This window comes from Pongo abelii, chromosome 2, assembly GCF_028885655.2.
Source record: "Pongo abelii isolate AG06213 chromosome 2, NHGRI_mPonAbe1-v2.0_pri, whole genome shotgun sequence".
Taxonomy (NCBI): domain Eukaryota; kingdom Metazoa; phylum Chordata; class Mammalia; order Primates; family Hominidae; genus Pongo; species Pongo abelii.
Window position 1 is genome coordinate 109,679,770 of NC_085928.1, and position 17,002 is coordinate 109,696,771.

The window sequence follows — 17,002 nt, forward strand, 5'->3', positions numbered from 1 at the left end:
ATTTTTTACCCATCAGATGGTCAAACATTAACAAGCCTGACAATGCCAGTTCCTGCGGACAGTGCTGGGAAAGGAGTGCATCTATGCATCTATGCTGCGGGAACAGGGCACTGGGAGGGAGCTTCAGTTTGACTCACTCAAATGCTAAGACATCCTAAAATGACCACTTCTCCTTTAACGGAATCCACCCCCAGAGAATGCATGCACTGGAAACCATCTACTTAAGCCATAGAAACCTAGGGTTAAAATGAGGTAGGTACCAGTTAATATGGAAAGATCCAAGGCATATCCCTCAAGGGGATATCCCTCATGGTGCTTCAAGCTCTATAATTCAAGCTCTATAATTCTTCTGTCCCTCAAGGGAGATGCCTTGGATCTTTCCACATTAGCTGGTATGAGGCTCATATCCCTTGAGCCTCACGTTAACTGGTATGAGGCTCATATTCCTTGAGCCTCAAATCCATATGAGGCTCATCTTCCTTGAGCCTCATATCCAAATAAGGCTCTAGGTACCAGTTAATGTGGAAAGATCTAAGGCATATCCCTGAATTAACAAAAGCATATTGTGGAATAACATATGAAGAATGATTTTTTTTAAAAAAAAAAGCAAAACAATAAACAATCTAGGAAACAACTCTGTGTTTTCTCAGTCTGTATATATTAACGTTACAAAAAGGCTAAGAAAAAGGACTAAACTACCTCCAAGGATTGTGGGGACAAAGGATTAGATTAGATCCAAATTGGAAGTGATGCTGAAAAGGAATTTTAACTTGAAATATGTATTTTTCTTCTAAACAAAGAGAATGTATTCATATAGTAGTTGTCCAACTAAAACAACAACAAAGGCTCTGAATTGCTATGCCCTTCCTGGCAAACCTTCTAATCCTCTGAGTCCTGTTTGCTCAGTCATAAAAGGAAGAAGTAGGACTAGAATGCCATGGTGCTTCAAGCTGTATAATTCTATTGTGCTAAGGGGCTACAGACACAGAATTATAAAACATTTGGCAGTATTCTGCAAGTATTTTTCAATAATTTCTTACAAAAACTTCAAAGACCACCTTTTTAAAAAAGCAACAGTAAAAAAAAATTCTGGTCAGGCACGGTGGCTCACACCTGTAATCCTAGTGCTCTGGGAGGCTGAGGCTCCCAGGAGGATCGCTTGAAGCCAGGAGTTCAAGGCTGCAGTGAGCCATGATCATGCCACTGCACTCCAGCCTGAGTGACAGAGCAAGACCCTGTCTCTAAAAAACAAAACCAAAAATAAATAAATAAATCAAAATTTAAAAATAATTTTTAAAAATATTTCTACCTGTATAGGAAAAAACCCAGCATTTTCCAGGTTGAATAAATCATTATATACCCACATAACATTCTTGAGCCGCTGCCAAAACAAATAAAAAACCAAAACAGAAACAAAAAAGGGGAGAACATTTTTTCCCCTGCAGACATGGGACAAACTCTAAAATATTGCTTTAAAACACACACACAAACACAAACACACACACACACACACCCCCTCAAGCTGTAGAATGATGTTTATGTTATGCTACCATTTGTGTAAAGTGAGAAAATACTTGGTGACATCGATTGACTTGGTGACACTGATTGCCTCCAGTTCTTGGTTGGCTGGAAAGACAACGGAAGCGAAGAGATTTGCTACTAAATACCTTTGAAAATTTCAGTCACAGGCTGGGTGCGGTGGCTCACACCTATAATTCCAGCACTTTGGGAGGCCGAGACAGGCCGATCACCTGAGGTCAGGAGTTCGAGACTAGCCTGGCCAACATGGTGAAACCTCGTCTCTACTAAAAATACAAAAATCAGCTGGGTGTGGGGGCAGGCGCCTGGAATCCCAGCTACTCGGGTGGCAAGAGGCAGGAGAATCGCTTGAACCCAGGAGGCAGAGGTTGCAGTGAGCCAAGATCGTGCCACTGCACTCCAGCCTGGGCAACAAGAGTAAAACTCCGTCTCAAAAAAAAAAGAAAAGAAAATTTCAGTCACATAAATTACCTATTCAAATGAATACAAGTAGTCTTCCATTAAGTGACACAAAAAGCACCACTACTAAAAATAATCATTATAAATAAACATCTATTTATATTCTAAGACATATAAGGAAAGGTTTTCTGTCTTCTCTATTTCTTTCTTTTACTGAAAAGAACTTGAGGCCGGCGCAGTGGCTCTTGCCTGTAATCCTAGCACTTTGGGAGGCTGAGGCGGGCAGATCACGAGGTCACGAGTTCGAGAACAGCCTGGCCAACATGGCGAAACCCCATCTCTACTGAAAATACAAAAATTAGCCGGGCATGGTGGCAGGCGCCTGTAATCCCAGCTACTCCGGAGGCTGAGGCAGGATAATCGCTTGAACCTGGGAGGCAGAGGTTGCAGTGAGCTGAGATCACGCCACTGCACTCCAGCCTGGCCGACAGAGCAAGACTCTGTCTTTAAAAAAAAAAAAAAAAAAAAAGAAAACAAAAGAAAAAAACTTGAATTCAAGCTGGATTTGAATTCCTGGGCTCAAGCAATCCTCTTGCCTCAGCCTCCCAAATAGCTGGGACTACAGGCCTGCACCACCATACCCAGCTAAGGAAAAAATTTTTTAACCTTCAGAAAACTGGATACAAAAGCTGAAATCAGTATCACCTCCTCAACCTTTTGTTTTCCTTGTGTACTTCCTTTCTCTCTCCTCATTCTCAGTTGTTCACACATTTTTTTTTTCTTTTATGAGGGATGTGGTTATTTAGGACAAAACCCTCTCGTTTTGTGGCACCTGTGATCCCTTAGCAGTCTTTGCCCATTAGGGTTTCTATTCTACTGAAAACTTTGAGGACATGTTATATTGTAGCAACAGCTGCCATTTTACTGATATCTACAAGGTACCAGGCAGCTTATCTATCTCACTTAAGTACTCTAAAACTCTGCAAGTAAATTACCTTTATTTCCAATTTAGAGAAAAGAAAGATAAGGCTCAGAAGTTAGGAAACCCTGACTAAAGTTAACGGCACATTCGAATTTGATTTCAAATGCTGAATTCTTTCCTACCCCACCCTACCACTGGGGGGATACATCAGGGGTTGCTAACAGTAACCCAAGGACCAGGGTGACACCGGTGTTAATTAACTGCATGGGATGTCATCTGCGTCTGGAGATAGACCATGCAGACTCTCTCCATTATTAATAAAATGACATTGCACTGATTTAAGGTGGAAGTATTGTTCAGATGACCTACCTTAAGTGTTTCAGCATGAATTTTATTCAGCTGAGAAACTTCTTGCCGCTTGCAGGCTTTTGTTGCTTCCAAAAGGTTTTCAAGATTAAGGTTCGCTTTTTCCAAAGACTGTAGCTCTGATTCCAATTCTAGCTGCCTTTTCCTAATAGATATTGTAAAACGGAGTATTTCAGGTAAGTAATGTCAAACATTTATAGAGTACTTTACAGTTTATGCTCTCACAGAACTTTATAGTTATCTCTAAATCAGAGATATTATCTATTCTCTCAGATTATTCCCGTCATTCTCCAGTTCACTAAACTACAGCTCAGAGACTGTTTAAGGGATTCAACTAGTAAATGGTAGAGCTCAAATTCAAAAGCCCAAACAAATAGTCCATGATTATATCATATGTGATATGTCATTTTTGAACCAAACATTTGTTTATATTTTAGGGTAAGATTGATTTTAGTTATGAATATGATTTATCTTTGTTTTTACATAATGAGAATCAAGTAGGAATATTAACAAACCTATACTTCCTAAAAATCTTAACAACTCTGATTATCAAACTTAAATTTAAATAATTTACTATGCAAGTTCAATAGACTCTCAACAGGAAAAAACTGCTTAAGACACCTGTATTATCTAGTTCATTGAATATATTAGTAAAGAGCTAGAAGCATGCTTTTTCTTCATGTCAAAGTAGTTGCTACTATGACAGTTTAATATTTAAAGTAAAATGCCCAATTGAATTATCAATATTAACACTACAGCAAATGAACACTAAAAGAAAATAAGTGTGCACGCATGTGTATTTAGACTTTACCTAGTAAGTTCTTTGAATTCTTCATATTCTTGCTTTGAATTATTCAGCTCTGTCTGAATTTGCAGGAGTTGTGCTTTTAACTTCTCAGTGTTTGCAAACGAACATGGCTCTTTCTGAGCTTTAGGAGAAAATCCTTGCTGATCTGTTAATAAGAAAACAATCTCAGTCTTTTTTTTTTTTTTTTTTTTTTTTTTTTTTTGAGACAGGGCCACACTATGTTGCCCAGGCTAGAGTGCAGTGGCTATTCACAAGCATGATCATAGTGTACTAAAGCCCCAAATTCTGGTCTCAAGTGAACCCCCTGCTTTAGCCTCCGAAATAGTTGGGACTACAGGTGCATGCCACCATGCCTAGCTTTACAACTTCAGTGTTTGACAAACAAAAATAACAGGACACATTTTCTAAGTTCTCTGTCAGGTATCAATTTTGGGCCACAAGGAGGAAAAATGAGAAATGGGTTGGAAAGTGAGCCCTAAAATACAAAAGCTTATAACTCAGCAGAAGGCACAGGATGTGACACAGTGTGCCAAAGGGGATTAGAAGTCATGTTTAAGAAGCAGATGCCACAGGATGGAGAAGTGTAGTTAAGGCAACACCTTTCCCATTAGGAGAAAGAACAAACAATGACGAAAGTGTGGCACGCCTAATGCTAGACAGAGAAACAGCAGCCAGTGAATCTTGTAGGAATTAGTGCTAGCAGCTAATGTTAACAGCTAAGGAATTATTTAGAAAAGGAAACAAATAGCAAGGGCAGCAGGTTGTAAGAACCTGGTATCATCTACCAGGTAGAAAATATTAATTTTCAGGAAATGCCTAGAACACTGAATATGTTGAAGAGAGTCCACTGAGTTTCGGTGTGGGAAAAGATCATGTAAAAGTTGCTTAGAGAATGATCAATGTTTAGAAACTGATGAGATCCAGACATTAGTATCTCCTGAAAGGAGTAAGTCAAGGTATTATGGAGGCCAAAACAAAATGGCCAACAAAATAAAGGGCACTGTAGGGAAAAGTAGTTTAAATAAAACAGAAAACCTAAGTCAGGCATGCGGGCTCACATCTGTAATCCCAGCACTTTGGGAGGCCGAAGTGGGTGGATCATTTGAAGCCAGAAGTTCAAGACCAGCCTGGCCAACATGGTGAAACCCCATCTCTACCAAAAATACAAAAATTGGCTCAGTGTGGTGGTGTGTGCCTGTAATCCCAGGAGGGAGCCTGAGGCAGGAGAATCGCTTGAATCCAGGAGGTGGAGGTTGCAGTGAGCCGAGATCACACCACTGCACTACAGCCTGGGTGACAGAGTGAGACTCCATCTCAAAAAAAAAACAACAGAAAACCTGATAGTAATTTTGCATCTAGTATCTTAAGTCTCTCCCCAACCCAGTTACTGTGACTCTGATTATTCTATTCAGTCATAACAGAATGGAAGAAGGCTTAAAAAATGAAATTTTAAAAAGCAAAGAGACAGTCTTCTTTATGAATGCAGAATAAAAACATTAGAACTTTCTCAATTTCAACCTAAAAGGAAACCAAGGCCAAGTCTATGATAAAAGACCATGAAAATATTAACTCTAAGACTGGGGCAAACACAGACTTTGTTACCAAATCCCAGGGTATGAACACCAACAGTTGTCAAGACTGTAAGGCAGATTTAGTAATAACTAAACCACTTTTCACATAGTATGCAAACTTATGAAAGTAGTATGTAACTAGAGAGTGCATACATTGGTAACCACAACACCAGGACCCAAACACATCAGGACCCAAACACTGTGCTATGAGTCTGACCTTTCTACATCTCTTATACTGCACAGGCCTAATTAGATTGATAAACATTTCAACTCTATTTTTATTCACGTTTGATTAGTTAAACACTTTTCATTTCAAATACTTTAAACAGGAAAATTTAGTAAAAATTTAATGTAGTATCTGAATCAATCTTTTTATCAATAAAACAAATACAATGAGTATTTTCTTGTTATATCTATTAGCTTACATAGTTTATGCTCTGTGATTTTTGACCAAAAAAAAAGTTTAGTAAATACCTTTCTATAACATAAAAGAATATGTGTATAAGACATTAGCATAGCAGGCCTGGAGGCTAAAATGAAGACCCTAGTCACAAGGCACTAAAAATGCTCTTTAAAACAGCCCCTTCCCATATGGCATGTATATACAACAATCATTTCTTACTTTTGTCACTTTTCTCTATGCCACTTATTTCAGAGAAAGCTTTTTCTAGTTTTGCAATGGTCTGGGCATCCATTTCTTGAGCTCTTTTCACAGGCTCTAATAATCTCAGTCTTCTATTCTCCTCCCTGAGGGAATGATTTTCCATAGCATACTTTGCAACTCTGGGGTGGTGCTCTATCTGTGACATAGAAGAATTACATGCATTATATATTTATAAACATTTCCTTAGTGAATTAGTTCCTCTAAAAAGCCATTAGAAAACTAGGTATGCACCTGCACTACTGGTGGTACCCTTCTGCAACCACCGTGGAAAGCAACTTGGCATTTGTGATCAGTTTGAAAATATGCATGTCCTGTAACTCTGCTATTCTCAGTTGGAGTCTAGACCCTTGAAATGTTCACCCACCTAAGGAGGTAAGCACAAGGGTGTACACTGTGGCAGGCTTTTCATGCAAAGGAGACTAGTTAAATCAACACACTGAAAAGAACAAGGACCAAATTAATCTTGTTAACCAAGATTAACTGAAAAAGGCAAAGTGCAAAAAAGTGTACAGGAGAAACAAAAGTAAAAATATCCACCCATATTAGTTTAAATATTCATTAAAAACTCCAGAGAGACAAACAAGAAGCTGATAAGAGATTTTGGGTTTTCCCACAATGTACCTGTATGACCTATCCATTCTCCCTAAGGAAAAGGAAAAACAACAAAAACTTTAAAAGGCACAACTCTAAAGAGCCTACTGACTCAAATAACCACAACTGCCCACTGGGTGAAATTCTGCATGGCCTGCTAGAGTAGCATACTATGTAGCAATGTCGCCACAACTTCTTCCTTTTCCCCTTCTCTTCCCTTTAACTATTTTAAAAAGGCAGGTAAAGGAATTATGCAATCACACTGTCAGAAGAATTCACTTAAAACAATTTCCATTGTATTAAAGAACAAGTACTTGCTGACAAATTTAGATTTGCTTTGAACTTCTTTTATTTTTAGAAATATTATAGATGCCCTATACTCACTTGTTCTCGCAGAGTTTGAATCTCATCCCTTAATTCTGAGAGCAAACGATCCTGCTCCTCAGGCAGAAAACCTCCCCGGGATTCCTTGTGGAGCTTTTCCAAGCGTATTATTTGATCCTCTCGGAATTTCACAATCATTTTATTAGATTGAATAAATTTTTCCTTTTTGAGGGTGAGGTCTTCTAATTGGGTAACTTTTTCTATCAGAGACTTAAATAAATTAATAATTTGGTTAAACATGAAAAATAATTCGACTTCCCTAAATTTTCATAAGTCCAGCAACAAATACTAATTTCACATTTAATCTTAAAGGCAAAATTTGATTTTTATAGCCTTCCATTACTTTATTGACTTGGTATTATTTATTTCACTCAGTAAGGCAATAAAAACCACACAGCAAAAAACTATCTTGAATCTCCTTTATTACTAATTCCATTTCCTACCTTCTTTTCCTGTTCAGATTTCTTAAAGAATAACATTGCTTCCTGGAAATACTCCATATAGTTAGTCTTCTTTTTGTCTGTAATTGATCCAATAAGAAAGGGAAGATGAAAAAAAATATTTAACACATTGCAAAACCAAGAGAACAGATAGCCTTTAATTGACTGCTCTCAACTAATCTAAAAGAATGAGACTGTGGCCGGGCACGGTGGCTCATGCCTATAATCCCAGCACTTTAGGAGGCTGAGGCAGACGGATCACTTGAGGTCAGGAGTTCCAGACCAGCCTGGCCAACATGGTGAGACCCCCCCCCCACCATCTCTACTAAAAATACAAAAAAATTAGCTGGGCGTGGTGGCGTGGGTCTGTAGTCACAGCTACTCAGGAGGCTGAGGCAGGAGAATCACTTGAACCCAGGAGGTGGAGGTTGCAGTGAGCTGAGATCACACTGCTGCACTCTAGCCTGGGTGACAAAGAGAGACTCCGTCTCAAAAAAAAAAAAAAAATGAGACTGTCATCACTAGATTATGGATTTCAAATTAACCATTCTACATATTAGTTGTTCTTCAAAGAATAAGTTTCTCTTTATTTACTTAATATGCACAATAGATTACACATGGTGTAACAGAAGTAGAAGTAGATTTTTTAAAAAATTAGAGGAGTCCCAGGGTGCTGTGCACCTCTTAAGATCTGTTAATAATTCACCCTCTTGCCTTTATGGATTTCCAGTTAATTAATTCTCTACTAGCTATTCTTTGAAGAAAAATAAGTCTCTTTTATCCTATAGTAAACATATATAGATTACATATGCTACATAGAAGTAGATTTAAATGAAATTAATCTCTTTTTAGCACTTATTATAGATTATTTAAAATTATTTTAATTCCCCCTTCTCACTGCCTATGGTATCTGTATCTGATTACAAACAAACCACTATGTTCCTATATAGGAGAAATAAGCAGAAAGAGATACCTGTAGAAAAATTTGGGTTGCCTTATTATGTTGTGTCTATCACCAAGGGTCTTAAACTATTATTTGTATACAGTCTTCCCCAAGATAAACGACAGCGTGCTCATCCTACCTCTGGTCAGGAAGCTTTCTGGTGGTGTCTGTCCTGAAGCAAGCTCCGCCAGTTGTTCTTTGAGTCTCTTCACTTCAGCTTGGAGCTGGCTCACATTTCCTTGGGTGTCTTCATTTACTACTGCCTGTTCAGGAATTTTTTAAAAAGCATTAAAATAATGCTTTTTGAGTAGTACAGTCCTGTGTTTACATTTGTTTGGTATGATTTGTAGTGATGAACATCAAACAAAACTTCACGACCACCTCATAGTCTAAAGGACACAGGAATCACAGTGTGCTCAAGTGGGGAGGAAGCTTCCTTTTCTTGTGCCTTCAGACCTGGAGCCAGAGAGAGAGACAGCCCCAGCCAGGCTTTCTGCCCCCCAGCTGACTAGCCCTGAGCTGTTAGGCTGGGTCACCCTTAGCATCCGGGTGTGTTCACCTAATACTTCTTTCCCTGAGAACGACAGCCTTCCCCCACCCTCCCAATGGAGAAGAGCCAACACCTCAATGAGTATCATTTCCCTTCTTTCCTAGCTCCCTATGGGGAAGGAGCCTAGCCTCTAAGTGCACGATGACTTGCAGGGCTGGCTTGAGCTCGGCAGAAGCAACCTTCTCCAGAGGAATCCAACCTTTATTTTTTAACAGCCCTCTTGGAAGGAGGGGTTGGTTTGACACTTCCTTTTTTTTTTTTTTTTTAATTTTTTACCACAGTAAATGATTATCTTCATTTTCTTAAAGAAATGTCTTATTTAGGACAACTTCTAAAAGGCTAAAGGACTCACAAACAAAATGTGCCACTGTGCGGCAGGATGTCAAGAGTGGGGGAGGTCACACATGTGTGGCATGTGTGGTGACAGGGAATATATGAGATCTCTTTGTACTTTCTGTTCAATTTTGCAGTGAACCTAAAACTGCTACAAAAATAAAGTTGGCCAGGCATGGTGGCTCACGCCTGTAATCCCAGCACTTTGGGAGGCCAAGGTGGGCGGATCACGAGGTCAGGAAATCGAGATCATCCTGGCTAACATGGTGAAACGCTGTCTGTACTAAAAATACAAAAAATTAGCTGGGCGTGGTGGCACGCGCCTGTAGTCCCAGCTACTCGGGAGGCTGAGGCAGGAGAATTACTTGAACCCAGGAGGCGGAGGTTGCAGTGAGCCAAGATCGCGCCACTGCACTCCAGCCTGTTGACAGAGTGAGACTCTATCTCAAAAATTAAAAAATTAAATCTTTAAAAAGGTCCACAAAGCCTAAAGGGTGATAACAAGTGCCAACAGCTGAGTACCAACCAGGTCAGAGGACTCAGTTGTGAAATACCCAATACTCCAGCAAGGAAAAAACACCCTGTGACAGCCCCAAGGTCTTCTGTATTCTTGCTGTAAGCCCAATTTACTCACGGAAAAATTTAAATAGCACATCCTTAAACAAGTCCCAGATATTCTGGCACTTTCCACTGATAGGCTGCAAAGGGCTTACCATTGAGAGTGACTAGTAGAAGGCTCTTGGTTTGGTTCTTTTGTGTGTTAAGCAGCCATTTCCGGTTGCTTCTGATTCTTATGGCCAGCCTCATTACAAGGTACTACTGTACTTCTGACATCACTGTCCCATCAGTGACTTCATAATTCTAATTATTGCTGCAGTATAATCTCCAAAGACTTCTAGTAAATCTTAAGAGACTTAGGGTCAGGAAGCTCTAATGATTTTTCCTCCTCATCTTACTAGTACTCCATAGTCCAAGGAAATAAAATAAATGACTACATCTATAATCTTCTGATTCACCCAGGGAAAGGGGCAACATGGACCTCCTGATTTACAGCCAGTTGGTCTGAAAGCACGATAGGACAAGCTGGGGCTTGCAATTGGCATCAGAAGTTGGGAGCAGTCTTGTAGGACTGAGCCCTGAACCTGTGAGATCTCACCCTATCTCCAGACATAAACTGTCAGAATGGAACTGAATCAGACGACACCCAGCTGATGTCTGCTGCAGAACTGATTGGCTGTTGGCAGGAGGAAAGACCCACATACTTAATTTGCTTTCCCTTAAGAAAAAATTTGTCAGCTGGGTACAGTGGTTCACACCTGTAATCCCAGCACTTCGAAAGGATGAGGCAGGAGGATTGCTTGAACCCAGGAGTTTGAGACTAGCCTGGGCAAAAAAGTGAGACCTTGCCTGTACAAAAAAATAAAAAAATTAAGGCCAAGGCAGACGGATCACGAGGTCAGGAGATTGAGACCATCCTGGCTAACACAGTGAAATCCCGTCTCTACTAAAAAATACAAAAAATTAGCCAGGCGTGGTGGTGGGCGCCTGTAGTCCCAGCTGAGTCGAGATCACGCCACTGCACTCTAGCCTGGGAGACAGAGCAAGACTCTGTCTCAAAAAAAAAAAATTAATAAAAAATAAATAAAATAAAAATTAAAAAAATAAAAAAATTAGCCTGGCATGGTGTTGCATGCCTGTAGTTCCAGCTACGCAGGAGGCTGAGGCAGGAGGATCTCTTGAGCCCAGGAAGTTGAGGCTAGAGTGAGCTGTGTTTGCACCACTGCACTCCAGCCTGGGTGACACAGCAAGACTATGTCTCAAAAAAAAGAGAAAAAACTAGTCAAGCAATAACAATCATAAGATCTAACCTAGGTCTCTAATTACATGTGTGATATAGAAGGGTAGGAAAGATAAAATAGAAATTTTGCATACAATGAGAAATAAATAAAAGTTAATGTTAATATTAGGGCAATCACAAAAATGGCATACTGCAAGCTTTAGTATTTTTCTCATTTATTTAATGAAGTATACGCCAGTATTTTACCTTGTTTTTAATCAGCTTGGCTCTTTGAGCAAAGTTAAGTGTTGATAGGGTTTCCCCAAAACACCTAGATCCAGGATGAACATTTGCAATTATGGCTGTTTTGGCATTACCTCCAAGGGAATCCTATTTAATGATAGGAATGAACACATTTTTGGTCAGAAATCACAAGATCTTTTTAAGCAAAGAAAATGTATACTCTTGCCACCAAGGCTGAGAGATTGTTCCACTATCAACTTCAGCATAACCAAAAGGTGCCCAGGAACCCAAGGATCTACTTTACCCGTAGTAAGAAGGTAAGTTTGGAGTCTCTGTAGCAAACATGTCTCTGTTTTCCATTACCCACATCGACAAGTGCAGTAATCACTTGGCCCAGGCAGCTCAATGATCGATTTATGTTACCTGCTTCCTAAGGTGTTGACGGAAAAGAACAAAAATGTAGGTACATTGGTTACTCTTTGGTATTTTGAATGAAAACATATCTAGCAGAGGAAAATTTTGGATGAAAAGGCAAGTCAGGGACAATGTTAATAAAGAACAACTATTCAACAAACAAAAAAGAAGTGCTGAACTATCCCTAACCTTTTCCTATTTGATGTACACTGTAATTTTAGTATTAGAAGACAAACACAGGCTGGCACTGTGGTTCACACTAGTCATCCCAGCACTTTGGGAGGCCGAGGTGGGCAGGTTGCTTGAGCTCAGGAGTTGGATACCAGCCTGGGCAACATGGCGAAACCCCATCTCTACAAAGAAATACAAAAAACTGCTGGGCATGGTGGCACACGCCTGTAGTCCCAGCTACTTGGGAGGCTGAGGTGGGAGGATCACTTGAGCTTGGGAGGTGGAGGTTGCAGTGAGCTGAGATTGTGCCATCGCACTGCAACCTGGGTGACAGAGTGAGACCCTCTCTCAAAAACAACAACAAAAAAAGACAAACACAAAAATCATGCAAAGAAAAAAATATTAATGTCACTTCATGACTGTAATAGTTTGAAATCGAGCTATAGAGATAAAGACCAGAAAAAAATAGGGAAAAAAAAGCTAGAGTAGTGCATTAATAGGTACTTTTTTCAATCCTTTTATGCTAAAATATTTAAGGGTATAATGCCTAATAACTCACCCATACAGCCCCCAAAGCCACTGATGAACTTATTTGAGGAGAATATTCAGTTTAACTCTGTAAAGGATAATAAAAACTACTTTAAAACAGAAGCTTGGTGGGGGGAAAAAATGAGCTAAATATGTTACATTAGATTTTTACTGTAGGTAGCATATTTTAAAAACTGGGTCTGCAGTGGAAGGAGTATACAAAAAAGAGAAAAAGTCAAAATTATAATGCAAGATGTACTGAATTCAGAGTCACTGCTGTTATCATTCAGTAAATCAGAAAGGTGGTTAGTGGCATGGTTGAGAGTACTGTAGCAGCTCGGTTTGAATCTCAGCTCTACCTTTATTAGCTGTGTGACTTCGGTTTCTTTAACTGTAAAATAGAAAGAATAGCACCTACTTCCCAGAGTTGTTGGGAAGGTTAAATGAATTAATATATATAAAGCATTTTAGAACAGACTTGGTATATGTCCTATTATAAGCATATGCTTTTTCTTGACACAGAGTCTCACTCTGTCACCCAGGTTGGAGCACAGTGGCACAATCACAGCTCATTGCAATCTCGACCTCCTGGGTTCAAGGGATCCTCCCACCTCAGCCTCCCAAGTGCTGGGATTACAGGCATGAGCCACCGTGCTCAGCCCATATGCTATATTTATTAAGCCTCTTATCTCAATAGAAATATGAGCTTTAGGCTGGGCGTGGTGGCTAACGCCTGTAATCCCAACACTTTGGGAAGACAAGGAGGGTGGATCACCTGAGGTCAGGAGTTCGAGACCAGCCTGGCCAACATGGTGAAACCCCATCTCTATTAAAAATACAAAAAATTAGCTGGGTGTGGTGGTGGGCGCCGGTAATCTCAGCTACTTGGGAGGCTGAGGCAGAACTGCTTGAACCTGAGAGGCAGAGGTTGCAGTGAGCCGAGATCATGCCACTGCACTCCAGCTGGGTGACAGAGTGAGACTGTCTCAAAACAAAAAAATATGAGCTTTAGATTGCCTGAAACTGCCTCAAATGTAGGTCAGGCGACTCAAATCCTCACTTTTAAAGAAAAAAGTAGATCTCTTCCTTCATCCTTTCCAATTCCTCTCCCCTTGCCCAAGTATATTCTAAACTATAGACTCTAGAAATATTTTATTGACAATTCATATTACTATATATATATAAAACACATATTGACAATATATATTACATAGAACCTCTGGTCCCACTGTTGATACCTTAGCCTAGGACTAGATACTTAACCCTTCACACCTGAAATATTAAACAGCATAAGTGGTCATCTTTTTCTGTGGGCTCTCCCTTCTAAAATCTTAACAGCAGTGCGTCAGATGACTAATTTTCTATAAAACAGGCTTTCTTCATGAATCACTTAGTTGCTCAGAAATGTTAAGTGTTTCCCAATGTTCGCAGAGTTGAGTACGAACTTGGCCTGGCACTCCTGGTCCTTGATAATCTGGGCCTGCTTGCCTCTCTAATCAACCCATCCATTGAGCCATGCTGAAATGCCAAATGCTACACTCATTCTGCATCCACAATAACCCCTGAGATGCCCCCCTGCCAGGCATGCATTTCCTGTTTCTCTCTCCCTACCGAAGTCCTTCACAAGTCAAGAACTACTTCTTTTCCACACGTTCCATAAGCAGTCCACATTGCACCCTTCTTCCTCTGACCCCTGTTGTCTCTTGTACCCTTATCCCCTCTGGTATGAATTAAAGCATTTTTGCTACTGACAGACTTGCCCTATCCCATCTATGTTCACTGTTCCACAAAAGAAATCTCTGTTCCTTTTCAATAGGAACAATTTCTTATTTCTTTGCCACCCTCAAAACACTTAGCTTGGTATGGTCACATATCAGTTAACAACAGGGATACATTTTTTTTTTTTTTTTTGAGACAGAGTCTCTCTCTGTCACCCAGGCTGGCGTGCAGTGGCACGATCTCAGCTCACTGCAACCTCGGCCTCCCAGGTTCAAGTGATTCTCCTGCCTCAGTCTCCCAAGTAGCTGGGACTACAGGCGCGCATCACCACGCCCAGCTGACTTTTGTATTTTTTTAGTAGAGACAGGAATTTCACCACGTTGGCCAGGATGGTCTCGATCTCCTGACCTCGTGATCTACCTGCCTCAGCTTCCCAAAGTGCTGGGATTACAGGCATGAGCCACCGCGCCCAGCTAACAACGGTACATTTTAAGAAATGTGCTGTTAGGAAATTTGATTGTTTTGGGGGCATCACAGAATATACTTATGCAAACTGAGATGGTATAGCCTACAACATACCTAAGCCATGTGGTATAGCTATTATACTCTTAAGGGACCCCCATCATAAATGCAGTTCCTCATTGACTGAGACATTGTTATGCATCACGACTGTACTGACTGCTAGTAAGAACTCACACACAAGTTTAAGACCATAATTTCATTCTTACCTTCAATCTCATCCCTTCTGCATGGGTATCTTTTTGCCTTTCAGATCCTGCTAAATCCACCAGGTTGAGTAAGGAGGTCCGTATATTCACAATCTCATTACTTTTCTCCATTGACTCTATTGTAATTGTAAAGACGGCATGAGACCTAGATGATTCTCTGTTCATTGATGTTGATGCCACACGTCTGTTCCTCCATCCTCCAGACAACACCTATGCAAAAGGAAAACATATTAAAAGGAATGAGAGGACCAGTTACAGTGGCTTATGCTTGTAATCCTAGCAGTTTGGGAGGCCAAGTCTGGAGGATCACTTATGGATAGGAATTCAAGACCAGCCTGACCAACATAGTGAGACCTCACCTCTACAAAAAAAAATAATAATAATTTGCTATGTACAGTGGCAGGAACCTGTAGTCCTAGCTACTCGGGAAGCTGAGGTGGGAAGATCTCTTGAGCTCAGGAATTCAAGGCTGCAGTGAGCTATGATTGTGCCACTGCACTCCAGCCTGAGCAACAGGGCAAGATCCTATCTTAAAAAAAAAAAGGAAAAGAGAAAAAAAAAGGAACAAGAGTAGGTACACTTAAAATGTAAAATAAGCACTTGAAAATCACTCATTTTATTATGAAAAATACTAACATACAGCTAATTATCCACTTTCATAGGGAAAAAGAAATATATTTACACAAAGCATATTTTCTCTTTAGAACAGGGGTGAGGAGTATCTATTGCCTTCCATTGTTATCTAGCTTTATAAGATAAATTATATTATCCCAAGTTCCAAATGGTACACAACAGCCACCAAAATCAGTAGGAAATTTGTAAAGGGTGGTGAGAAAGATTACTGGTCCATTAAGGAATAAGCTGAAGTTATTTTCCTTTCCTTTGTGTTCCCTTTCCACATTACAGAAACAGAACAAACAGGAAATCAGAGTGCATAGGATCTAGAACTGGTTTTGCCACCCTTTATTTGTGTTAACCTAATGTAAATCACAAAACCTCTCTGAATCCATTTCTTTACCTAGAAAATGAGAATGCTGGACAGGAAAAATCTGTAAATTATCTTTAAGCCCAAAGTTTTGTCAGCTTTTGGTCTACAAAGTATTTTTTCCCTTCTATTTCCTATGGCAAGCAGGATACATGAAAGTTCAGAATGCAGGCTCTGGAATCAGATGCATATGAGTTCAAACCGTGGCTCCACTATTTACTAGGTGAGGTCTGGGGCCGGCTGAACCTTTTCAAGGCTCAGCCTTCATATTTGTAAAATGGGAATATGGGTACCTATCCCATAGAACAGAACATATAAGTTTTAGGTGCATATGAATCATCTATGGATGTTGTTAAAATTCAGATTCAGATTCAGTGTGAGGTGGGGCCTGAGATTTTGCGTTTCTAACAAGCTCTCAGGTGATGCTGATGTTCTGAGGACCACATTTTGGGTAGGAGGGTAACAGTATATATAGGGTAAAATGGGGAAATTAGTATCTTTATCTCAAAGGGCATGTTGAAAATTAAGTAAAATAATGTACACAAAAGAAGTTAGCACAGTGCTTGGCACCTTCACTCAATAAATCATAGCTGTTGGCAGGACACGGTGGCTCACGCCTGTAATTCCAGCACTTTGGGAGGCCCAGTGGGTGGATCACACGAGGTCAGGAGATCAAGACCAGTCTGGCTAACACAGTGAAACCCCGTCTCTGCTAAAAATACAAAAAATTAGCCGGGTGTGGTGGCATGCACCTGTAGTCCCAGCTACTTGGGATGCTGAGGCAGGAGAATCGCTTGAACCCAGGAGGCAGAGGTTGCAGTGAGCCGAGATCGGGCCATTCCGCTCCAGCCTGGGCGACAGAGACTGTCTCATTAAAAAAAAAAAAAAAAAAAAAAAAAAAAATCGTAGCTGTTATAACCCTATTAA

At 40.1% G+C, this 17,002-nt stretch overlaps 1 protein-coding gene across 4 annotated transcripts in view; it reads right to left on the minus strand.

Annotated features, from left to right (window-relative positions):
- The window catches only part of KIF15 (kinesin family member 15), an 89,734-nt gene that overhangs the window by 42,109 nt on the left and 30,623 nt on the right, over positions 1-17,002 (minus strand). For all 4 annotated transcript variants that reach the window (XM_024244811.3, XM_063722542.1, XM_024244812.2 and 1 more), the window contains 9 exons: positions 15,091-15,300; positions 11,835-11,960; positions 11,555-11,677; positions 8,767-8,890; positions 7,688-7,764; positions 7,245-7,454; positions 6,228-6,405; positions 4,038-4,179; positions 3,230-3,371 (listed from right to left, as the gene is read on the minus strand). In XM_024244811.3, coding sequence (XP_024100579.1) covers positions 3,230-3,371; positions 4,038-4,179; positions 6,228-6,405; positions 7,245-7,454; positions 7,688-7,764; positions 8,767-8,890; positions 11,555-11,677; positions 11,835-11,960; positions 15,091-15,300 — 1,332 coding nt within the window. The remainder of the gene's footprint in view (positions 1-3,229; positions 3,372-4,037; positions 4,180-6,227; positions 6,406-7,244; positions 7,455-7,687; positions 7,765-8,766; positions 8,891-11,554; positions 11,678-11,834; positions 11,961-15,090; positions 15,301-17,002) is intronic.